The sequence below is a fragment of the Pezoporus occidentalis genome, unplaced genomic scaffold (assembly GCF_034315485.1).
Source record: "Pezoporus occidentalis ecotype Australia unplaced genomic scaffold, CSIRO_AGI_Poc_V1 ctg28, whole genome shotgun sequence".
NCBI lineage: Eukaryota > Metazoa > Chordata > Aves > Psittaciformes > Psittacidae > Pezoporus > Pezoporus occidentalis.
In genome coordinates, this window is record NW_026914718.1 from 1098299 (window position 1) to 1124026 (window position 25728).

General features: G+C 39.3%; 2 protein-coding genes across 3 annotated transcripts in view; both read right to left on the reverse strand.

Moving 5' to 3' along the window:
- The window catches only part of CCDC201 (coiled-coil domain containing 201), a 385512-nt gene that overhangs the window by 51227 nt on the left and 308557 nt on the right, over positions 1-25728 (reverse strand). The gene's annotated exons all lie outside the window — the stretch shown is intronic.
- The window catches only part of ADCY1 (adenylate cyclase 1), a 141767-nt gene that overhangs the window by 27570 nt on the left and 88469 nt on the right, over positions 1-25728 (reverse strand). For both annotated transcript variants that reach the window (XR_009966072.1, XM_062625381.1), the window contains exons 6-10: positions 20929-21087; positions 19144-19285; positions 7169-7324; positions 3122-3316; positions 1039-1136 (exon numbers count right to left, since the gene is read on the reverse strand). Coding sequence is in view for 1 of the 2 variants with exons in the window: in XM_062625381.1 (XP_062481365.1) it covers positions 1039-1136; positions 3122-3316; positions 7169-7324; positions 19144-19285; positions 20929-21087 (750 nt within the window). In the remaining variant the exon portion in view is untranslated. The remainder of the gene's footprint in view (positions 1-1038; positions 1137-3121; positions 3317-7168; positions 7325-19143; positions 19286-20928; positions 21088-25728) is intronic.

Below are 25728 nucleotides of genomic sequence, written 5' to 3' on the forward strand. Positions count from 1 at the left end.
GTGGTTAGTCTGGAAATTACATTATTTTTATAAGTGACTTTGAATTCTTCAAATGAAACGTATTCTATAGCAAATTTAAATAATAATTATTACTATTAAATTAAAAAAGGTGTTTCTCAAACTTGCAATTAGAAATAACAGAATATAGGAGTAAGTGTTATTCTGACAGGATTTGTGAGTAGAAGAGACCAGAAATTATAATGGGATTTTCAAAAGCATTATGCTATGGCCAGTTTTATGCTTAATAAATCCTAATTAGTGAAAGTGAGTGAAGCTGATTTTAAATGTTTTGATATTCTCACCTGAAGAAGCTTATTACTAATCATTTTTATATCTTGAACACAACCCTATCTACTTCTTATCATCCCTAGATTTGAAAGTGAAGTCTAATTAATTTTTTATTTAGCAAGCATTCACACAGAATTGACAACATCTGAATTAATCACTAAGCTGTATCACTCAACAATAGGCACCAGACACCCCCCCCAGATCCATCAGGAGTATTTGGTTATACCTGCTTTAGTGCAATCAAGGTCTGACTGCAACTCACATTGGAATGGCCAAGCCATGCAGCTTGTGTAGTGATAGCACTGTTACCCAAAACCTCAATGCAGGCTCTAAATCTGGGTTGAAAACCTGGATTGATACTTCAGTGCTTAGTTCCCATTAAGCTCTGTATATGTTTATCTATGTGACTATTAATACCTGAAGTACCTTCTCCAAAGCCAGCACAACTGTAGTGCAGAAATGCTTTGAATAAGTGTGGAAGATTTCAGTAGTTTTTTTTTCTAAGTGCATCTCCTTCTTCCCAGAAAAGAAGTGGGAAAATCGTTTCAAGTAAGATAGCAAAATGTGTCTCCTTTGGACAAATAGAAGAGAGAATGGCTAGACTGAGGGTATACCAACAGGGAATCTCGTGTTTGAGAAGATAGCAACCTGGGTGCTAATTCCCATTTCAAAGACATTAATTTTTTGACCTTGAACTGATGCTTGAAGATGTTCCACTTTGAATTATAATGGGAAAAGACAGAAACTTACTGTGGTATTATTAGAAGGTAGACAAGGCCAAATAAGGCAGCTAGAATTAGTGAGAGAACTACAGCACTGGTGAAATACTCATCCTGAAGCTGGTGGTACTGTTAAAGAAAGGAAGAAATGAAGACAGTGAGCATTTTATACAAACCCAGCCACCCAGGTTTTACATTCTCAGTAGGAAAGAACTATAGCCTGAAGTAAAATAAGTCCCTACCCTTGTTACAAACTTACAAATAATCATTGCTTAATTCACACACACACATGCACAAACCAGGTGTGTGTCTACACGTTTTCCTTGACAGACTTCAGTTTCAGCTGCTCCTGTTGGCCTAGCTGTTTAGTTTTCACCCTGTAACTACTAAATCTGGGTTATGCTCACACATAAATTCATTGTTTGGAGCAAAAAAGATTCACCCATTTTGAACAAGGAGGTGGCACTCCACTGATTCATCACAAAAAAAAAGCCAAACCCCCCTTGGTGCTGTCCTGCCACCTTAACTACTGACCTGGATTTCACTGGGATAATTTTGCTCCCAGCAGCTGGTGCAGTGCTGTATTTTGGCTTTAGTCTGAGAACTACACTAATAACACACTGATGTTTTAGTTGTTGCTAAGTAATGCTTACCCCAACCAAGGACTTTTCGGTCTCATGCTCTGCATGTGGGGCACAAGAAGTCAGGAAGCAGCAGAGACAGGACCCCTGACCCAAACTAGCCAAAGGGACATTGCACACCACAGCACATCATGCCCAGTATAGAAACTGGGGGGAACTGGCTGGAAGGGACTGATCGCTGCTCAGGTCGGGCTGGGTATTGGTCGCTGGGTGGTGAGCAATTGTAGTGTGCATCACTGCTGCTTATCGTTGTTTTTTCTCTGAGTTTTCACTCCCTTTTTGTTATCTCTTCTTTTTATTATTATTACAATATTGTACTTTATTTTAGTTATTGAACTGTTTTTATCTCAACCCATGGATTTTACCTGTCTTTTCCAATTCTCCTCCCCATTTGATTGAGGAGGGGAGTGAGCTATCTGGTACTCAAGTTGCCAGCTGGGTTTAAACAGCAACGGCTGCTCAGGACAGGACACTAACCGGTGGGTTGGAGGCAGCTGCTAATGAGAGACACTAGCTCAGTTTTGGGTAGTTACTGCCCTGATTCCACTAAGCCTCAGTCCTTACAACAGAACACTTTCCGGGGTGGAAACACGGGTCTTTTCTCAGAAAGATCAAAATTTCAATCTCATTTGCACCAAAAGACTTTCTTATTTTGAAAGAAAACAATTACCAGTAGATAATAAATCATTGTGGAAACTTGAAACCAAGGTTAATTCCCAAGACCTTTAAAAAACAGAGTCCAATCTGGCACACAGCCTTCTGACTTGAAACAGCAGTGGCATGAAGCCTTAGACTACAAAGTGACTTAGAGTGGAAAAATAAATGCTACTGCCAAATTAATCCAAAATCCCTTTAGCTTTTTTAAAAACATAAACCAAAGGCTTTTATTTTTTCCCAACTAAAACAACTTGGATTTACAAACAAAACCCGTGCAAGGTAGGGACAGCTCTACTTTGTTAGGTTATATGCACGCTTATAAGCCTGGAGTAAGTCCACTGCTTTCAGCAAAGTCACACTGGTGTAAGATCACAACTTCGCACAGAGATTTAAGATTGTTTTTCAAATTTTCTAGGATTGATGGGATCAATAGTTAGCAGGCTACTTATGCAGAGGGAAGCATCCTCCTGTCATTAATGCTACCCCAGAGCAGATGAGTCAGTAGGCAGCCACATTGCCATGAGACAGCATTAAACCAGTGATACACATCAGGCAGTCTGGAGAAGCAAAAGTAGGGCCAAAACACAGGATGTGTAACTTTATGGGGAAGGATCTCAATTAGTAGAATGATACTGATAGTTCTTTTTATCCCCTCTACATGCTTCCATAGAAGGTGGAGATGATGTCTCCCTCTTAACTGAGAGACAGTCCAGATAGCGAGTAGAATATAAGTATTGTCTAAAACCAAACAACAAACCAGTGCTAGTTGACTCCTGGTCAGTGAAATCAGTAAAAGATAATTGTAAGCCCCCTTACTTTATTTTCACGCTCAATTTGCTTGTACTTCAGGGTGAAGAAGTTCAAGTCAGCCATCTCGGACTCAGTTTGCCGGGCCTCTATCAAGCGGCTGATGTATCTGTTCACTCGAGTTCCTGGAGTGTTGTACACAACATTGGTAGAAAAAGAGGAACGATTCCTGAGTTTTTCAGAGGCCGTCCTTAGTGCTCTCCTCTGTAGCACAGATGAAGAAAGAAGCACAGATTTTACTGGTACAGTTTTTCATTGCTGTTCATATTAGCTCAAGCTCACAGCCAGGATGAAGAACTCCTTAAGGAGAGCAACGACCTCCATGTGATTGCCATCTTTTGAAAACACCTTAGCCGAAATCCTGATCTCACTAAAACCAAGGAGAAATTGCCCACTGCATTCCAGGATTTCAATCCTCATCCACAGAAATTCTCTTCACATACTGCCCTAACACTTCCCTGCCACTGAGCAAATAATCCGTTTCCTCCACAGCAGTGTGACTTTACCTAGAAAAACAATTAGAGTATCCTTCTTCTAATTGAAGACATGGACATCGCGAGGACAAGACAGCCAGGCTCTTCATGACACAAAAAGTCTGACTGTCCAACACTGTCTAGGTAAGAATATGCATTTTGAAAAGGTAAATTTCTTTAACCTCTTGCACAAAGACCATGTGTGACTTCAGAGGGTCTGAAATCTCAAGTGTTCCTATTCCTAACTTAGCCAAGTGGCTCTCTTGTTAAGACCTCTTGGGTATGCCTTAATTGCACTCGCAGTCCAGATGGAGCACTCCAATAAATTATCAGAGCTAACCTGTGCCTAATTGGGGTTAATTCCTCCATGGCTGAGACAGCACAACTGACAAGATGATCACTCCTTTGCAGTGCAAAAGATTTATCACAGAGAGTATCTGAAAGGGACTTGACAGACAATGTCTTACTCTTCACAGAGAGCACTTAGAAGATGGTAAGCAGCTTCTCAGCCACACTGGTGGTAACCTTCCGTCGAAGGCACTGTGATGTGGAGACACTCAAGGCCAGGCTGGATGTAGTTCTGGGCAACCTGATCTAATTGAGTATGTCCCTGCTCAGTGCAAAAGATTGAACTAAGAGGAGCTTTGAAGGTCCCTTCCAACCCAAACCATTCTATGACTCTATGATCTAAACCATTACAGCTAGATCTTTACTAGTATGACTGCCCATGCCTCAGCACACTGAAAGGCTTAGGGCCTTCCCCAAATACTCTTGTAGATGCAGCATTTTTTAAACATGGAATAAGAAAGATGTAGGCCAATCTTGTAAAAGAAAAACCAGTCACCAAATGGTTAGCACACTAAGTAGGAAGAGACATCACTTGAATATCCTTTTCACCTCAAAAGGAGTCAAGCCTAACTTCCCTGAAGAGTTTTGACAACCAAACTCAGACAAGTTGTACTATTTTTATACTAAAGGAATACTTTTTTTGTCTAACATCTGCAGAGTCCAGGAAGACAATTCAAACCGTTATGAAATGAATGACAAGTCTGCTCAGGGATAAGGACAACACTGGCTCAGGATATAATCAGTAGAGTGTCAGCAAGCTGTTACAGAAGTACATCAGATTTCTCTCTTCAGAGCAGTCAGTACTTAATAGCCCACTCTTTCAAAGCTATACTACAGAATATCCTTTAAAGCCAGATGGTAAAAGGAGGTGGTGATTGCTATTTAAGTAATTCTGCAGGAATGGCAGTTTCCTGCCTTATTCCACAAGAAGTTCTCATGAGAGCCTCATTAGTGAACAAATAATGAACTACAGCAGTTCATTAACTTACATAGCTTATGTCATATGTAAATTATACCTGAATACTTATGAACAGTGGGAAGGGTTAACTGCTGACTGACACCTTAGTTTACTGATTATGAAGGAGAATGGACAAAAGATAGCATACATAAAATAACCTTCCAAGTTCTGCTTTGCTGGCTTTATAGGTAGAGAGCAGGTTATACCAGCATTAACCAATTATGAGGCTACTTAAGACATTTTTCTTCAAACTATCAGATCCCATTACTTGCTAAGTTGCCTGTGGTGTAAGAACTAAATGTTTAAACATGAAAAATAATCCTGTGGACATACACAGATTAGAGCTTTCAAATCTGTCTTCTGGGTTCTGTTAGCCATAATAAAAATCTTCAATTGCCAGCCAAACAACTATTCCAAATGTTTCTAAATGGAAATAAAATTGTTCTCTTGCAGAACACATCTGTCCCATAAGTTTGTGGGGAAACTGAGTGCTTTCAGGAATATCGTTAGGAATATCCAATTCTGCTCCTTAAAAACAACAACTAGTTAGCATATGTGCTGCTTAAGGTACAGCAGAAAGTACATCTTTGGGGATCTTTTATAATCTGAATTTGATCCTACAGCATAATAATAGGGGTGAGCAAAACAGCATTAAAAAAACCCTAAAATGCTTCTCTTCTTTAAAATCTGGAATGAGGGCAGATGATGGGAGTTATTCTGATATATGAAACATTCTAATATTTCTGTGAAATAAATTCAATTATTCTGCCAATTTAAAATAGGGTTAAAGTTACTGTGCTCAATCGAAATAGCTGTTGCTTACATACACTTATTTTCACTAGGTTTTCTTAATTTTTATCTCTATTATTATTTCACAAAGCAGACTTACATTATATTAGGTCTTATATGTGATCAAGACCCAGCATTTATATTTCTCAACAATTAAATAAATACATACTGCAGTAATGCGCTAGCTTCAAAGCCTTTATAGCCACAGCTTCTTTTACATGAAGTGAGGACTGATATCTCTGAAGCAACCCTGCACTGCAAAACAGTGTATTTACACTAAAATCATGTATCATGCTCCACAATAAATGTTATGTGTTAGGTACAAATGCTCAGAAAATGGTTTCAGTTAAAGATGGCATTGTAGAACTTCATTGTAAATGTTCTCACATGAGATCACCAGATCCCTAAAACACCCATATTAGGATTTTCTATGTGAACTACCATATTTATACATACATATACATAAGACACATTGCAAAATATTGCATATGCTTCAAGGAATGTGGGGGTCACTTTGTTCAAATACTCAAACAGTGCTGATTCACAACTGGAAGGCCTAGTACATGGAAAAATTCAACATAAAATCTGGAGTTTCTGAAAGTCTTCACTAAAAACTGCATCTTAAAGGAACTGATGTACTTTTCTCCCTTTTTCCCACAGAAAAAACACAAGGACATGCAAAATCCAAAATACAGACATTGGGATGCTTTCTGAAAGTAAGCTTTAGTCAAGATCTTCCATAAATGTGTATTACTTTAACTAACCCAAACAACGAAAGGGGGAGCAATCAGTCTAGGAATACATCTAGACCGATCGTTGCGATGCACACATGCACTACTTTGGAGCACTGGCACAGTGACCTATGTAACATTGCCACCTGCTGGCCAAGAAAGCGGAATGAGCAACTCTTCAAAAGTATTCTCTCCATCTATTTTGGGGTAGATCCACACAGAGAAAAGGAAGTAAACCAGGCTACTGGCAATTTTGAGTTATGGCATTACAAGCCAATACACGAAAGCAGTATTCTTATTTGTACTACGGACTTTTGTATTTAGGATTTGTATTGGGAACAAAGAAGGTTTTTAGCTTATCACCTGCCTTTTAGCTTTTAGAGAACCATCTTGAGATACCAAATTATTCTGTTATCTTGCATTTGCTGCTATCAGTTTCAGACTGTGATGGACTCATGTTGAAAAAGATCAGCTCTAGGGAACTGCAGGAACAGAACAGAAGCTAATTCCTGTGAAGGAAGCCCTTAATAGAAGCAACATAGGCTACCTGTGCTGGCTTGTTCAAGAAGAGCTCCAAATTTGAGGCCTGTTAAGTTCTGTCTGTATTGTGAGAAAGCTGTGGGCATGAGGCAGCCCTAGCTTTAGCAGGAACACCAGAAACTCCTCTGTCATTTGATCAGGTCACCCCATACATTCTCAGAGCAGGTCTGCTGAATGTGGCCCTGGAACAGATGCCTGAAGAGCCCACACGGATTACCTTATCATCATCCTCACATGTCATGACATTGGAGAAAGGGATCTCTGCTTTGAACATCTTCCGACAGTGCATGAGCTGAACAAGCAGGTAGCAGACTGTCTTGAACTTCATTCTTTTGGCAGGCTTAATGTCTGAGAGAATCAGTCCAGGAAATATCTGTTGGTCAGGAAAACAGCATTTACAACTGTGTCATTATTCCCACCCAAACCGTTCTGTGATTCTGCAATTCTATTCCCATGCAGTCATATGTACGTGCAGACATTTCCACCATCTAGTGGTCAGAACAAAGCAATATTGCAACCAAGCAGCAACACATTTTGATAAACACTGTATATTTGCAGACGAAGATGACCTCCTCTTTTTTTAACCTGAGATATACAGAATCTCTTGAGCAGACAGTATTTAAGCACAGTCTTCACATTTTGGAATCTCTATTTTACACAGAAATATAGTCTACTAAAAAAGCATGTTAATGACAAACTCTGAAAGAGGCAATATTTGTATTTCTTTAACCTTAAAATAAATTCTGGAAGAATACGGGAAAACTAAGGAGGAAATGAGCATTTTTATTAATTAATATTAAAAAACACAATTTCAGTCTTTTTCTTATCTCCTTATTTTGTTACTTCAGCCACTGGTAAGACTGTTAAAATCAGAAGAGGATAGCTTTTGCTTTAAAGATGCATTTACATACATGCTCTAAAGGAGGCTGTGAGGCATTCAGGTTGTATCTTACATCTTCTTTCTTCAAAGCAAGACGTGTTATACCATAGAGAAATAGTCTCAAAAGGGTTGGGTATAATCTCTACCTTTTACCACACAGCTCCCAGTTCAGCAAGGACAAATATTTTCTTGGTTAACTCATACGCATCCATTTAACTCTTGCTGACTTCAGCAAACCCCTAGCACATACTTTCACAGATCAGAATAAGAGTAATCCCTTGTTCTACCCTCGGTATTTTCACAAATCATGTTCCTCCTTCTGGCACGTGGAATGTAAAGCAGTGTTCTGGCATGTGGAACGTAAAGCAGTGTTCATGGGAAATGTGGAAGGACCCCATGCCACCACACTACGGGAATTTGAGCTTGTAACATTAATCTTTTCTGGAACAGAAATATAAAGAAGCACAGAGGATTTAGTCCCTAGTGTTCCTGGGTACAAAAGGCAAAGCAAATCACACTCCAAAAACTTTATTCAAATGCTCTTAGCCCTCAAATGGCACTAAGGATTCTCTGTTCAGTCTTCATAATACTATGAGTTACTAGAGAAGCTTGTGTTATTACTTCAGAGATCAAGGAATGAAGAAAGAAGCATTCGTTTAGGGCATGTTTTCATGGATACTGAAATTTAGAGAGACAGGAAAAAGACACTGCTTCTATTCTGAATGGCACCTCAGGTACAGGTTTGCCATGCTAAACATGCCATGTTAAACAACACACAGAGCTATGCACTTGCATTTTCTAGAGAATCAAGGGTATATCCTCTTGATCTACCAATACTCTGTTTAGTCAGCCACACTGTGGCTATAAAACACAAGAATGACTTGTGTATACATAGTTTCTTATTAGCATGTAGCTATGTTATAAACATACGTTTCAAATGTGGGAAGGTGCCTAGGTATGCACATGTGCTTTGTTGTGCACTGAAAGCCTGATTGAAAACAGGTAGCATCACCAGCACTGCAGTGCATGGTCATTAGCTAGAAGTTAAAAGGACACTCATGTATCTAGTATGTAGTCATTTGTATAAGTGATAGTTTAACAAAAGTGTTCATGAAGAAATTCCCAACATGATCCCCTTCTTTTGAGGGCTTTATGGCTGAAGACTTACTCTTGTATTGCAATAACCACATAGAAGATACTTTATAAGGATATCCACATACCAAATATCCTTTAAGTATTCCTAAGGACACTAAATAGAAAGTTGTTATGCTTGAGTATGGCATATATGATAAGCTTTTGAGCTACCATTCCCAACAGCTAAAACATACTTTCTGGACAAGTATTCTGCTTATAAAAAATCCCAATTTTCCCTAGCCCTAATTCCTCTAAAAGTACTATATATTTCACTCAGTCTCCCTATCAACCTTTTCATACAGCAAAGATTAGTAACTTCTTGAAACTCCCTCCGGTTTTGCATTTTGCTCCACCTTTTTAAGACAGAGATAAAATGGAATACATAGAGGTTTACAGGTGAACCATATCTCAAGAGATCATTAGCTCTTTCTTTATCCAAACCTTTCACTGTGGACACTGCATTAACTGCGTCAACAACTTCAGTTTTAGGTCTCCGTAAGACTGGCTGGAAAACACGCTCTTAAGCAAGTCGAGAGCTACAGAAGCTGCTTGACAGCCTTCATTATGGAACTGCCACAGTAAAGGTGCAAGAGCAGCAAAGAATAGGTAAAATGTCTTACAAGCGAAAGATTGAGGAAAACATGACTCAGAAAGGGGAGCCCATGGCCACGACTATATCCACCTATACGGATTTGTAGTCTTGTGAAAAAAAGAAGAATTTAGACCTTCCTTGATGCAAACTTGTTACAGATGTGTTTCTGTATCAACCTGCAACTTTAAAACTTGGACTGGATACAGCCTGGCTCACTCAGGCAGTGTGACCCTGGCACACCAACATGACTGCTCCCCAAACACATGTATTCATGCACTTTCCTGACTATATCTTCAAAGTAAGTAGAACAGTTTTAGCTCACACCATCAATGAGTCTATTTTTGTTTATAAATCTTACCAGCAGATACTCTATCAACCTTTGTATGTTGGAAATACAAGGGAGCTTTCCAGCTGTCTGGAGTCAAATAGGAGTTTTTCAGCTCAGGGCACTGAAAAAAAAAGGAGTAATGTATCTCCTTCTGGGCTCCCCAGTAAGAGAAAAACAGTGGCAAAATGGAGTGAAGTTAAGCAAAGGTTCAGCAAACCAGCTGGGGTTCTAAACCATATGGCATACAGAAGAACCTGTGGGAATTCAGTTCATTAGCTGGGAGAAGGCTACGGAGAGATCTAATTGCTATCTTCAACAACCTAAGTAGCAACTGGAGAGAAGACAGAGCCAGACTCAATGTAGAAATGATCAGAAAAAGCACAAGAGACAATAAACATAGGCTGGATCAAGGGAAATTCCTATTTGATGCTAAGAACATAAGTTTTTGCTGTGAGGATGAGGATGTGCTGGAGCAGGTTGCCCAGAGAGGCTGTGGAATCTCCAGCCAGGAAAACAGCCACACAAAGGACACTGCAGGACACAAAAGCCAGGCATACTGGCAATATGTATAATTTCATATCTATTAATATAATTAATAGATATGTATAATCTTTATATATATTAATTTATATGTTTGTGGTTTTTTTTTAATCTAGTGGCTGCAGGACACATAGATTCTGCACTGGGACTGAGGATTTTCCATCCTATCATTCTATACGCACAATACTAAAAATACAAAGGAAATCTTTCCCACTTTCATCTCACAAATTACGCCCCTTTTTTTATTGCTACTTTTACAGCAGAACACCACTTGTGACACAGTGAACTTCCAAGTGGAATATTTAAGTAATCTCACCCTCTGCTGTTATCTTCTGCTACAGGCAAGAAACGCAGTAGTCTGTTAGACGTAAAAAAACCCCAATGTTTCTCACTCTGCCTTGTTTCTGAACTTGCTCTAGGCCAGCATTAGAGGGAAACTGGACTGCAGCATTCGCATCCCAGCTCACTTTTTGTAATGCATTTTGCTTTCACACTTCTTTATGACCCTTGGGATCACCTTTTATTCTGCTCACTGTTCGTTTTCTTCATCGTGTTAGGGAAGGTTGGCTGGTTGCTGCAACACAGCTGGCAAACAAGTTTAAGAGATGGGATTTTCCAACAGAGCACTCTGAAAGCAGCCAGACTATCTACAGCTTTGTGAGTATCTTTAAGTATGCAGACAACAAACCGAGTGCTGATTAGAATCCTGGGAAAACACCCCAGTGTTTGAATCGCATGTAATACCCTGGTAAGGGATTCACTGGTGCTTATCTGGGATTCTCAGGAACAGCAGCAGTCTGTTGTTCCCTTGGCTATGTTCAACTACAGCGCTTAAAATGGCATGGGACAAAAGACACTAATGAGACACAAAGCACATTTACAGAAATCATCAATGCTGTAAGCATTAAGTCTATCTGTGTTTTCTCTCTTCAGGCAGGCAGAACCATTTCTCTTGGTTAGCAGTGTTTGTCTGTTAATATCTGCACACCATTTTGCCCTGAGATAGGTGTGCAAATCTTTGGCTTTTCAACCTTCTTACAGTTAAAATCATCAGACATATACTTTTCTATCCTTTTCTACTGCCCTTATGACACATTTTGCTTATACCTCAGCTGTCTGTCAGGAAAGTGTATCGGTTATTTTTGCCAGTAAGCAATATAGCTTCTATAAGACAAACTCTAAATATTCAGAACGCCTTGGCCACTTCCTTGACACAGAAAAAGTTTTTAGCAACTGTGAAGACTAAAACAATCTCTAAGAGATTAAGAACGGAGAAAATCTTACAGCAGTGCCCCATGCTTCTCCCTTCTACAGGTTCCATATTTCTGGAAGAAGAAGAGAGGAAATCGAAGTTAGAGCACATTAGTAGCTCCACTATCGCTGATGGCCCAAGCTGTGTGCTGTCACATTGATGATAATGCACTGGCAGTTTCACAGCAATTGCAGAAACAATCCTGAAGATGGACAGCAACACACTGTGCAGCACAGCCACCGTTCCTCTGCCTGTGTTTGCTGGGTGCTAACATAAGCAGTGTTGGGGTGCGTTATATTCCGACAACTTGCGCAATGCAGCGTCTCAGGCACAAATCAGCCCCTGTCCAGATACAAGCTAGAGCTTCCATCAAAAGGCTGTGTGCCTGTCTGTTAAATTAGATTTCGCAAGGTGTATCTGAGGTGAAATGCCTAAGCTATACATTCAGATTTCCAGTTAAGTTCCTTGGTAGGAGCTGTCAGCCACTGGGAGCAAACACCACCCTGGAATGTCCTAGTTGTGGCAGAAGCGGCAGCTGCAGGTAGTCATCCATCTGAAAGCAGAAATCATTCGCGCCCATCTTTGAGCTCATATGCTTCACTCGGGGCATTTCAAATTAGAACAATTCTGTCAAATATATTCTTCCTGGCTGCATGCTAGCAAAGGAGAGAGTTTGTCTGAGTAGCTGAAGAAGTTTTCACGTGCTTTGCATTAACTGTAGAGCTCTCTTCTGTTGTTACTTAGAGTCCAGGTGTTAGAGCTCTAGCACTCCAGAAGGGCTGGTAAGCATGTGGTCACTTAAGTTAAAATACCCTCAGAATGAACTAGTCCAGAAAGCTGACAACTTACAATGACCATGAAAACTCTCTTGAGACGAAGTGAACTGGGTATTTCTATGAAAGTCAGATACAAAGAAGTCCTAGGGAGCTGCCAGCCATATGGATGGATTTATTGGGCCAGAAGTGCTCTGTGGAAAACAGGAATTTTACATGTTTGGAAAAAGGAGGAGAACCTGAGAACAGTGTGGTATGTTCATGTAGGCATAACCAGAGTGATTAAATCAAATTAACTTTGCAGAGAAGGAAATTTCCTACAAGTACAGGTGGAACTTCAATTTGAATGGAAATACTAAATTAAAAAGAAGTGCAGTAATTTCAGACTTGTTGTTTCACACAGGTTTATTTTGTTCCTTCTGTAGCCTTCTTTTTCTTTAGTTATTGTTCACATGATGATATCAAGATACTATCTTTTAATCAGGTCAGACAAAATCCAACAAACTGCTATCAAAAATCCTAGTAATACATAGCTTATATACACACACTGCTTCACTTTAAAAAGATAGATGAAAGTACTATTAAGACATGCTAGAAAGCATCTCAAGAGGGTGTAAGAGCAGTTATTCGAGTGAAACATGCTAGATGCTAACAGTGATTCACAGGTAAAAGTGATTTATGAATAAAGTCAAAAGGCAAGCACATGGAGTCATTATGTATTTCATCCATACAACACAAAAAAGCTAGCATGAATCTATGTTGTTTTCTCTGTGATGTATTGTACAAAGTTCATTCCATGCCTGGGGAAAACAAAAACCAAATCATCCACAAGGAAGACAAAAGCAGACAAAACCTGTTGGTTGGTGTTGGAAAGATATGATTCCTAGTAATTTATTTTAACATAGAAGGCAGATCAGCTGCTTCATGCAACAAAGCTGATTAACAGTAAAGGAGGATGTTGTACTCCAAGTCAAAAAATACTGCCTTTTCAAGCAGCAGAGCGATAGAAAATGTGTTTATTTCCTACAACTCCTTGGTGACAGGACTGCAATGCAGGAAGTTTAAAATCCCATCTGTTTATGCTAGATGAAACAACAACAGATGAAAATGATGTGACAGCCTTTGCCACTTTTCTTGCAGCCGTTGTCATGCAAGTTAGAACGAATCTCAGGTTGCTGAATTTCTGCCTATTGGATCATGAGTCAAAGAAATTAAGTGATCAGCCTTTTGAGCTGCTAAATCCATCTGCAGCTCGTAACAAATCATGCCGCAGGTGTAATGGTGTAGTTAATTGCTCTACATTTCTTCTATAGTTAATTGCTCTACATTTCTTCTGTTTGCAGGACCTTTTCCATTTTAAATAGGATTTTCCATTGAATGCTCCTGAGTTGTGTTTGCTTATTGAGAAGATTCTTGAACCTTCAGGCTTTCAGTTCAGTTTTCCTGAAATCCTAAGATTGAAAAAAATGCTTGTCTTCCTCAAATACTGCTTTACCTTCTCTTTCAAAGAGACTGCTGGTGTTTTGGTTTGGCTACAATTATTTTTTGGACAAAAATAGAACTGAAATTTTAGCTGCCTGCATTGAAACGCTTAGGACATGGTTCAACACCAGGCAGGAGACAGAGTGCCATACCTCCAACCAGCATCTGCTTCCTTCTGGCTGCATAACTAAACAAAACAAGGACTCAGGAAAAAACAGACCCTGTCACCTGGGATTTTGGTCATAGCATCACTCAGACAATTCAGATAATAGAGCAGGGCTGTCCAAGCTCCAGAAAGGATTTTCTGAGACTGTCTGCCATGGCTTTGTATATACGTGATAAGGTAGGAAAGAGCAATGTCAGCCTTTCCAGAGAAACAGCTAGTTTCCAAAGGGCAAACAGATGTACTACTCGCTTTCATGGACTTTTCATGGATTTCTGTCACTGTGTGCTATTCATATCAGTTTTACAACCCCCTTTTCTGGACACAGGTCTACTGCTTCCTGTGGTCTAGAACATTATTTGTCTTTGCCTTAGCTCTGGAGCTGGCAAAGTTACTTAGTGCAGCTGGTTACCTTAATCTGGCAATGAGTAACAGTGACGGCAGGCTCACTTCTGTAAATGCAAAACCTAACACATTCCCCTCACAAACACTTGATCACTTCTGACCACTGCTTGGCTATCTGTAAAAGCACCTTAGGAATTTTAATTGTCTGTGCTGGGCTGTTGAAATCAATGAGCCTTTTTCAAATCTAAAGAGATGCCATCAAAGAGAACTGCTGCAATAAAAGTAAGCACGACCGAATACAAAATCACTCAGTTATCACCAAGTTTGTGGCCAAACCTTAGGAGGTGTGACACTGCAGGAGAATCATACCTTCTAGAGCAACCACAGAAGTGAAGTACAGTGCAGCTAAGCTCACTATCTCTGCTGTGCTTTTGGAAGCCAGCTACAGAAGCTGTAAAACTGAGACTATGACCAGTGTCAATGCTGACAATGAGAAAATAAAGAATTCTAATGAAACCAGATCCAGTCTATTAAAAAACACCATAAATTAAATTTTAAGCATACAGCTTAAAAATCAGAAAAAGATTAATAAGGTAGATTAGAGAGGAATCATTAATGGAAAAAGCCAGTATCTGAGTCTAAGCAGAGTTACAAAGTTCTTGTAAGGGTCTCTGATATTAATGTATCTGGCCTATATTTTTTGCTCTGATAAAACATCCACATGCAGTAATATTTACAATACTTCAGAAAGCCAGGACCTTTTGAAACTAAGAGAATGTCCATGTGTTTAAAGCATAGGGTATCATGAATATTTCATGTGTTAGAAAGAGATCTGTCTTTCTAACTGGATCAGACCTGTTTGAAAAGTCCAAGATATTCATGTGCATGTCAGCCTTTGTAGCTAGTTACATTAATCAAACTTTTCAAACCTTGTTTTGGCCCACATCACTATAGGCTGTAGTATCAATAACAATAAATAAATTATAAGTAAGAAATAATAAATATAAATAATATACAATATGCAACATATATATAAATAATAGATGTATAAAAAAGAATAATAAAATAACATGAAACCATAATTAAACTTTACTTAAAAGAAATGTGCATTTTCAGAACTAGAAACTTTGTGAGGGCACTGTAACATTTTGTATTGTATTAAAAAAGCCTTATCTGCAAAAATCTTTAACTATGATGGCCAGCAAAAGAATTTGATTTAAAAATTTTCTGTATGCCTTTGGAAATCACACAAATTATTTAAGTCTGTTTAGAAGTTCTTTATGCAGCCAAATGTGCATAATTATTGTTTAATAATAATAATACACTAATACAATCTCTACCAAAATAAAACCTGTAACAAAACAAAAACAAAAGTATTCCCTCAGTGGCCACTTAAAAGCGCTCTCTCACGTTAGCTTATACACCAAACTTACATACCTGATCAGATCACAACATTGTGGTTGTTGGCTGATTCGGTAACAGATTAAAATATAATGGAATACTTTATAACGTGTTCATGTTTAAAACATAACTAGTACATGAATGAATTGTCTTACATTGTTTCTCATTCTTGGTTTGGGTGTTATTTGTGATGAAAGATCTCCCTGCCAGACTAAATATGGGACAATATGGGGTATGTGTCTCCTAAATAAATTAATAAAAATTATAAAAACCCTAAGTGGGCCTATTTACCTTCCAAATTCAACAGATTCATGGCCATCTGTTGCTCATAGAACGGACTTTCATTCCTCTTGGCATCATAGCTGATAAAGTCAGTTCATATTAATGTCAGATGATGCATAAAGAATAAAAAATGTGTCTGCATTTCAGCTACTAAGGCTCTGGAGGAAGAAATACAACATTAATCCAGCAGATATTTGAATTCACCTAGAGAAACTCTATCTTGTCTGTGCTTCATGGGTAGCTTTCTGCTTCGATGTCTCTGAAGAGTTAATGACTGAATCAGAGTAGGAGGGGGCAGCAGGCGTTTATTCTGAAGGTAAATATAGTATTATGTAGCTTGTGGTCCAGTGATTGGTATGCAAGTACATGAAGACTGGAGTTGTGTGGTGTACTGTAAGAAACAACAAACTGACATGCTGATTGATCTGTGAGCCCAGAGGAGAAGCTAGTCAAGACCAGTACAATTCAGAAGAGTTTCTCTGTGCCAGTTTGGCTGACACACCATTCATGCATGTCGGAGAGCTAAAGTTAGCCAAGCTGTACTGCAGCATCTGCCACTTCCACAAGCCCATCAGTGGCACCACTTGGGTGGGGTGGCATTTGGTTTATGTAGCTGATGACAAACTCATCAGTCATTTCTCACCTGCAGTTTCTCAGCAATCTTGCAAAGATGAAGAAATGTGCGCTCACACAATAGTAGGCTCTCATCCTTGCACATTAAACATGCGTTGACCTGGCTTATTTTAATATGGGAGTGTCAAGGTTCTGTTCCTCAATCACTGGTAAATGCAGCTGAGTTGACACAACACAGTGTCTCTCTCCTTGTCTCTGTGCACCAATCTACCAACAATTTCCTAAAATTAAAATATTTCTCTTCTCAATATGAAATGAAACCTGATACATAATAACATGGGAAATGAAATTATACATAATGCTCTAGGAGTGAAAACAACAGGAAACCAAACCAAACATACCTGGCAGCATTTAGCAACACACCTGCCTTAATTCATCTCACCCTTATGTTTTCTTCTTTACTGGGATTAGCTAATCTACAAACTGATTCTGGTTTTAAGAGAGCTACCAGAAAACTGTCTCCCTGGCTGCCAGAGCAGATCCAGCCCACTGTCTTCCCACCTGTTTTCTTTCACACCCTCTAAAACCAAATTTAAACATCTACACCAGCAGAAGAACTGCTATAGATGAGACTGCAGGATTTCCACAGTGAATGAGAACACCCCATCTCTCTAATAACAAGATGCTTTAGAGGAAGTGTATAAAAAACCCCCACCCTTGCAACAGCCTTTCTGGGGTAAATGAACAGGATCTTTCACTCCCAGAATCAAATTCCCCAGTGACCGAACTTCCAACATTTCCATAAAAACTCCCTAAGTCAGCAAATTCAGACCAAGAAACTGACTGCAGGCATGGAATTCAAGATGACCTGTTTTTTCCTGGTTGCATTTTGGTTGAACACCCATTGGCTAACACCCCCAAGCATGGACCCTTCACATCACTTTATAACGTGGTCTGTATTGGTTTCATACTTTCAGAATTGGATATTACAATTTCCCTCTAAAGACCAAATCCTTGAATGAAACTTGTTTGGGCAGAGTCTCAGAAGATAAGGGTGCAAAAGTCTGTATCCCAAGCTGGCTGTCTGAGATAAAGAGCAATAAAGTTCCTCTTGGCCTGTAATCATGTCATGGCAGGTAACTTCTAAGACAAGCCTCATTTGACATGGAAAAGGTTGGAACAAACTGAATGTGTTTACCTGATGATTATGGACATTCAAGACTCCTACTGTGGTCACAACATTTTTTTAGTAGAACAAAAGGCTGCCCTAACATCAGTAACTGGTTGAGGAAGAAAGGTGTGACTATAAATGAACTTGTTGGAAAACCCCTGTTACCACCTTCACTGCATGCTGAGATTCTAGATATCACCATCGCACTGCTGTGCCTCTGTTCTTCATATTCATATATGGTTAGAACAAGGAGTCACATTCATCTCCATTAGGGTGGCTAAATCCTGAGTAACATCTAAGAAATTAAGTTCCTGCTCAAATGAGCTAAAATCTTCTCTTACCTTATTCTTCCCACACTTTCCATTTTCTGTTCTCCACCAAAAAGAAGAAAAGAGCAGAAAACGTTATTGTCCCTCAACAGTACTGGTGACTTATGCCCAGTACATCTCCAGGGGTCTGACAAAAGGAAGAAGCTGAAGGGAGAGGAAAGCTTAAGAAAAGGTGGAGGGAAAGGCAGCTCAGATACAAAAGGGATGACCAAACTAACTGTGGCAGCCTGAGGTGACAGAGCAAGAAGGATAACATTGAAACTGTCACAAGCAGCTCAGTGTGGCAGAAGAAAAGAACATGCATGTTCTGGACAGAGGACATATTATTTGTTGCAATGATCCCAGAAAATTTACTCAGCTTCATAAATACCTGATCTATGGAACGGTGGTATCTACATTCAAAAGCAGGATGGTTGGCAGCAGCCTCTTCCTCTGACCTGGATAAAAGGGCTTGTGTTGTACAGGTTGGCCACACAGCAGGATATCCAGACTTCCAGGGGATGTTAGCTCAATCACTGTTGAAATCATTTCACTAGTTTTTCTACTGTGGGCATGCCATATCTGTAAATACTACCTTTTCTGTGTCTATTCATCAGGAATCCTCTAGGTCCCGTAAAGGAGCCACCAGTATTGCAAGTGATGTAAAAAGTGTTAAGAGAGCCTAAGTAAAACGGGAATATGGGAACGAAAGAGTAAAGAAAAACAGAAAGAAAACCAGCCAAGCTGTGAGCATTACTATTCTGAAACACCCTTTTGAAGGGAGAAGGAAGGGAAGAGGGAATTGACATTTCTGAGTAACATTATGTGATTTCTGATAGAATGATTACAGAATCTGAAGAGCTTTTAGAAATCAGAAATACCAGTATTGCCTCTGCTTTCAGAATAACACAGAACAGCTGTTAAATTACAGAAACACCACAGAATAAGATGGAATGTGTGGAGCTTACCTTCCTACGATGGGATGGCACAATAAAAAATGTTTCGATATTATGCTTCTTCAAGAAACTATTCCTTTCATGACCATATCCTGGTTCTACCTCGTAGTCCCCATTTAGGCACTCTAAGGTGGTCTTTGTAATGTGAACTTTCCTGGAGGGAAAAAGAGGACATTGTTGTTTAAAGCAAAGATACATTACGATCAAGTTGCTACTGAAATACAGCCCTGAGCAGAATCATAGAATCACAGAATGGTTTTGGTTGGAAAGGACCTTAAGATCATTCAGTTCCAACCCCCTGCCATGGGCAGGGACACCTCACACTAAACCATGTCACCCAAGGCTCTGTCCAGCCTGGCCCTGAACACTGCCAGGGATGGAGCATTCACAACTTCCTTGGGCAACCCATTCCAGTGCCTCACTACCCTTACAGTAAAGGACTAGTTGAGAAAATCATAAAGACATAAAGAGGTCAAATGACGTGCAAAATCCCATTTTGATGTATAAACAGCTTTGTTTTGTCTTTTCAGCCAAATAGAACACAGAGATATTTCCATCACATGCAGTTTCCAAACTTGAGCTGTGAACAGAAAGATAACTCTTGACTGTCCAAACACTTGCAGATTTATTGATTTATGGCAAGTGGAAGTCTGCACATCATCTTCCAAATTGTGTGGCTCTCCTTCATGCTTACCTCACTGCCTGCTTGGAAAAACATCCTGCTCTTTGAAACTTGTGATTTCACATTCTGAATCCCTCTTACGCATTAAGCAGAAATTCCCTTTTCTATTCCCCTTCATGGTTTTGACCTTTTCATTTACTTACAGCTTGTTAGGCAGCTTTTTACTTCGCTTTGTTTTGGCAGCACAGCCATCTTTGACACTATCAGTGAGTTTTATTATGCTGAAAACCGTCCTTACATTTTCTCCCAAAAGGCTCCTTACATTTGCAATGTCCTCACAGAAGAGATCTGAAAAGCAATTACTGGTTTCCTCTATTAAACATGTGTTCAGATTTTTGCTTGCTGGAAAGCCTTAAGGTAAGGAAACATCCCAAACACACTGACAAAATCGTTTGAGGCAGATGTATGTAACATGGAGAAATGGACTCAACCACAAAAATTAAGAGGTTTCACTGTCCCCCTATTCAGCAAACCATGATCTCATAAACAGAGGATGATTGGTCCCAGTCAAATGGGAGTTGCACATAGAAGCACACCAATGCACCTTTGTGAAAGTGCTCTGTGTGCATTTAAGTTGAGTCCAAGGCGGTCCAAGGAGTACTTAAATTCCAGGACATGCCCCATGGGTTGGCTGCAGGTTTATGTGCTACCGTATCACTTGCACACACACCATCAGTATCTGAGTCCATAAACAGGTATTTTTTCTGTAGCATGCTGCTACTGTTGGCAACATTACCATGTAAAAGGAGTAAGGCTCACACCTGTACATGTGTAGAGGTGCAAGGAAAAATATTTCCTGGAATAACTAGAGGTCATTACTTCTATACATGAAATGGTGAAAGTCTAGCACTGCTGCATTCCTGGCATTGCCTCATTCCTACTCTTTATATTTGGCAGCTTCTAATGAGGATTTTGCTTGGAAATATTTTGCTTCTATTTTAGCCTATTATGAATGTAAATATCAGTTTGAGAATTTCATAGGATAAATCACATAATATATTAATTGCTGTTATTGAACACTGCCCTTATGGGTAGCACGTGCCTCAAAGAAGGAACTAAATTCTTCACCCATACAGGTTTCTGTTTCATGTTCTATGGTTTTTTTCCAGACTTACCCAGGCAATCCTCCAGCTTCCATTACATTGGCTAAAGTCACATCATTTGACCAGACATCATATTGCCATTTTCGGAGACCCAGGACCCCACAGAGCACCCTGCCTGTATGCAATCCGACTCTCATGTTGAGATCAACTTCTGTGGCTTCTGCAACAGATCTGGAATAGAAAGCATCATGAAGTCAGTCTTTAGGCAACACCACTGCTCTTGATTTTCTTCCTCTCTCTCTTCTTCAAAGTTAAAATATGAATCTTTTTGGACATATAGATATACATTTTATATATATATATATATAGATATACACACACACACTTTGAAAAAGACAGGATCATTGAAAAATGATATATTCAGGCACTGTTCTTTTCCTTCACTAATTTCCCAGGTGTAATTCCAAATAAATGATTTTCTTGGTCATATTTTAAATACTGTTGAACCTAAATCACAGTATATCTGGATTCCTTGACCTTATGCATTAAAATACTATTTTCCAGGTTTCATTGCATTTAATAAAATTAAGAAAAGGAAAAAAAAAAAGGGGGGGGGGGGGGGTGGAAGCAAGTGTAGTAAATGGCTTTGTCACAGAACTTCCCTAGCTTTTAGGTTTTATTAGCCACTTTTGCTATCACAGTCCTGTAGAAACTTCAATATCTTACTGGGAGATAAAGAACTTTCTGGCTGAAGCTCCAATGCCTCAGCAACAGCCAACTTTGCGCTTCCCTGTATCTGAGATTTTCCTGCATCTCACATATACTTATTTTACTTTGTCATAAAGGTTCCCTTTTCCCAATGCATATTTAGTGCAGCAGGATGACAAGTGACCACAATGTGATTGCTGGAATCAAAATAAGATTTCTGAAACAATCTTATTAGACTGAATTTTAACCTGACAGGTCAGTAAGCAAATATGTTTCAATTCTAGCTTTACTCCAGACTGCTTTCAACTCAGTATTAAAACGGGCTACCTGGCTTCTTTTTTATTACCAAAAATCTTCATTAATGTTACTCCTTACCCTAGCTTTGGGTTTACTGGTTGGGGGATTTTTCTCCCTTTTTTACCATCCCACCCCCCATCAGTCAGATTAACATCATGCTTGATCCTATATGGGCTAACTGAATTTTCATGGAGGAGTTTACTGTTAAAACACTAAGGAAAAGTTTGGTCTTGTGAGCAACACATAAACTTGAGTTATTCAAGACTTGCATTTAATTTCTCTCCTCTTTTACCACAGTTCATTGTGACTTAAAGCAATTTTATCCTCTATTGTTTTTTCCATCTGTAATATAAAAATAATGTGTTTTTCCTCCCTTTACTCCTTTTGTTTGCAGTGTTTTGATCTCAAGGTAATAGTCTAAAACATTGCACTTGTAATAAAAATAATATGTATGGACCCCAACATTGTCTCTCTGTGCAGCACAGTGGGTTAAAGATAACTTTTAAAAGGTTACTGTCTTATTTCTACTGAACAGTTTAGATTTGTGATCTTCTCTACGCTCACCATTTAGTTAAAATTCCACTTGAACAAAAACTTACCTAGTTAACAATTAACATCTTTTATTCCCAGCGTCTCTCAGACTGTCATTCTTCTTGGATGATACTTCTTTAGTATTTCGTGGTATTTTTTCAACTGATATTTTCACCCTATGCTACTGCTATAAAACCATTGCAACTAATCACTACTACTAACCACATAGAGTTGTGCTGTGCCTTTACCTTTATGGTATGCTCAGCTAAGCATCATTTCCTACAGTGAGACTGAAAGGGCACAGACTTAAATGCTTTTAGAGCTTCTGTGGGAAAAGAGGTATAAAGAGGTACTAGTTGAGAAGGCAAATGGATAAGCAATGACTCCACTACTATTTTCTAATCGCTTCAATCGCCCTGTCACAGGAGTATAGGACAAAGAAAATGATGAAACCAACAACTCAGTGCAAGAACAGCAGATGGAGAGTGATTATAAGCACTCTTTTCAAGCTCCTGCAAGAGTGGCACAAAACTACCTGTAACTATGGACTTACACCTGTAACTGAAAGCTAACCTTTAGAGACTGTGTAGCTGGGAAAAGATAAAATCATTAGTAAGTCATTCCTAAAAGCATTTTTAATTTTAGTGTCACAGTAAGGAAGGCTTCTCCATTTCTGAATGAATGCAGAACAAGCTATAACTTGCACCCTGCACTTACTTGTGAACACTGAAAGGGAGCCTTGAGGCTAATAGCCTTACATATTACATGCAGAGATAACACTGAATAAATCTTTGCAGCTCTTTCTGGTACAGACAACCTAGCATTCCACAGTGAAGTTGCAGCCGAAAAAGAGATAATATCAGTGAATAAGTGGAAGTGACTGAGCAGTGTAAGACTTGATTTTCGTTAGGCTTTTCAATTTAAATTTCCCACTACATTTAATAGGAAAAGACCTTAAACAGAGGCTCTGGCTCTAATTTTCCCTGATCCTCATTGACTAACATATATTTTTTTAAGTATTGTTCATCTCCACTGGATTTGGCAAAGGACTTTCCAACCATTTCAGCAGTAGTCACTGTATTTGCCTTTTTTATACCCGTACTTGTTTAAATACCATTAACATAAAGGACAGCATAGGCCAAGATATGGGGCAAGGAGCAAAGGATACCTAGGCTCAAGTTAAGTAAGGAAATCTGCAGCTATGATGTGCCGAAGTATATACCATGTCAGCCATCACTAATGTGAGTAACACAGAGGTCTCTTTTGTTCCCACAGTGAATCTGGCCATACCCCTTTTTTCTGTCACATTTTCTGCAACATCACGTAAAGGCTTATGCACAGTGTTGACATCCCAGAAGTTAGTGCTCCTGTTCTCTTCCTCAGACAACAGATGACACAGGAAAACTTGACATTACACCTGGGAGTTCACAAACTGGCTGCTGCAGTTCCTCTTCCCTCCCCAGTGCCTTTCATTAACCAGGGACCAAACCCATAGGAAGGAGACAGTTCAATCCTCAACATTCCATGCAACCAAACAGCATCACAACGTGCAGGTGCAAAATAAGCCCAAATTCCATCTGTTAAGGACATACATGGGTGACTGGTGGAGTCATCCATATGGGATAAACTCACCTATGTGACACAGAGAAAACTTGATAGACCGCACTGGGGTACCTGGATTTCGAGACGCAAAGGCTACTGGACACTTGCCCTCAGACCTCTTCAAAGGCCATATGCAGTAGGAACATTCAAACCAGAGGGGCAGATCAGATTCCCTCCTCATTTCCAATTAGAAACATTACAGTCCACTTTTCACTGTGTGGTGCTATCAAGTGCATTTAAATAATTCCCTCATTTCATCACATTTCACCTCCTAAGAGGTTACATTTCTGAACTGAGCCAAAGTACTTTTTAATATAACTTATGTCAGTTGATGGAGTACTCTGTACAGAAAGACAAACTATTAAGAACGTATAAAATTGCCCCTGTAATACTAAATAAGAACAGTTAGCCAGTTTATTGAGGAGAGAGGTAAGAGCTTGGGTAGCTGGGCAAAACTTTTCTATGTTGCAATTTGCTAACAAATATATTTAGAAGGTAAGATACTGTAGTAAGTAGAGTGGAACCTTCAAATGTGGCAAGCCATTTAAGTAAGGTGAAGAGAGTACTTTGCCTAATGCACTGTTCAAAATGAAGGTGAGGAAAACATTTGGCACATTAGAGCAACACCTGGCACATTAGAGGTACTAATGAACATGGCCATTTTAATTATATTACTAACAAAAACCTGACAGTAAAAACTCACCCGATGAAAGCAACACTGGTGGCATCCTACACTTAACTCCCACTTAAATACTGCCACAATGGTTAACGTAACCCTGAAGCAGAGCAACCACCTGGCCTGTATGGCGGCACTGACACAAATCTCACTGACAGTAGAAATTCTTTTGAAACAGGATGTAACGCCATTTGTTTTGCTGTATCCTTCCATAATGATTCTGGTCTGACTTTAACTGTGCCCTTGAAAAACAATGCTTTGTAGCAAGCAGATGAAATTGTGAAAATTTAAGTATTTTGTAATGTTCTTTTAAAATTACCCTGAAAATCTCAATCTAAATGCAGTGAGGCAACATCCTCAGATGATACTCACATGCAGCACCATATTATAAGATACTTAAATAACACAGAATATGAAGAGAACAGAAAGCATCAATTTATAAGAGCTCATTATAAAGTTCAACTTGGTCCAATCACAGATCCATCAACCAGCCACTAGAAGTTTCTTTTCCTTGACTTCCTTGAAGAAGAACATCTTGGTGGTGCATACCTCTGGGACAGGCGCTTCTGACAGATCCATCAGCCGAATCACAACTCAAGTGATTGTATTAATTTATTTATCCCAGGTAACATGACAAACCTGTCACTAGGGATGACAAATTCCAAGCATAAACGTACAGTGCCAAGACCTGTTCTCTGCAGCTAAGTGAACAGGCTTTCAGAAGGCTATCAGCTGGCTTCCAACTCTGGATGAAATGGGAAAGTTTAAAAATCAAAGTGACTGCATCTCATGGGACTGCTAAATACCACCTAATAAATATACCAATAGAAAATCAAATGGTGCATTCCAACTTTACCATCATAAGCTCTTCACTTCTCCTCTTCATTTGCTCAGTGTATTACAAAGAAATTAATCTGGGGAACGCATATTCCAACTTTGGTCTCTGTGAAGGAGTGAAGATTTTTTTCCTGTTCTCCAGCAGAACCCATTTTCCTGGTTTGAAGCACTCGATACAGTTGGCTTAGCCACATGCTTCTGACAACAAAAGAACCTAACCT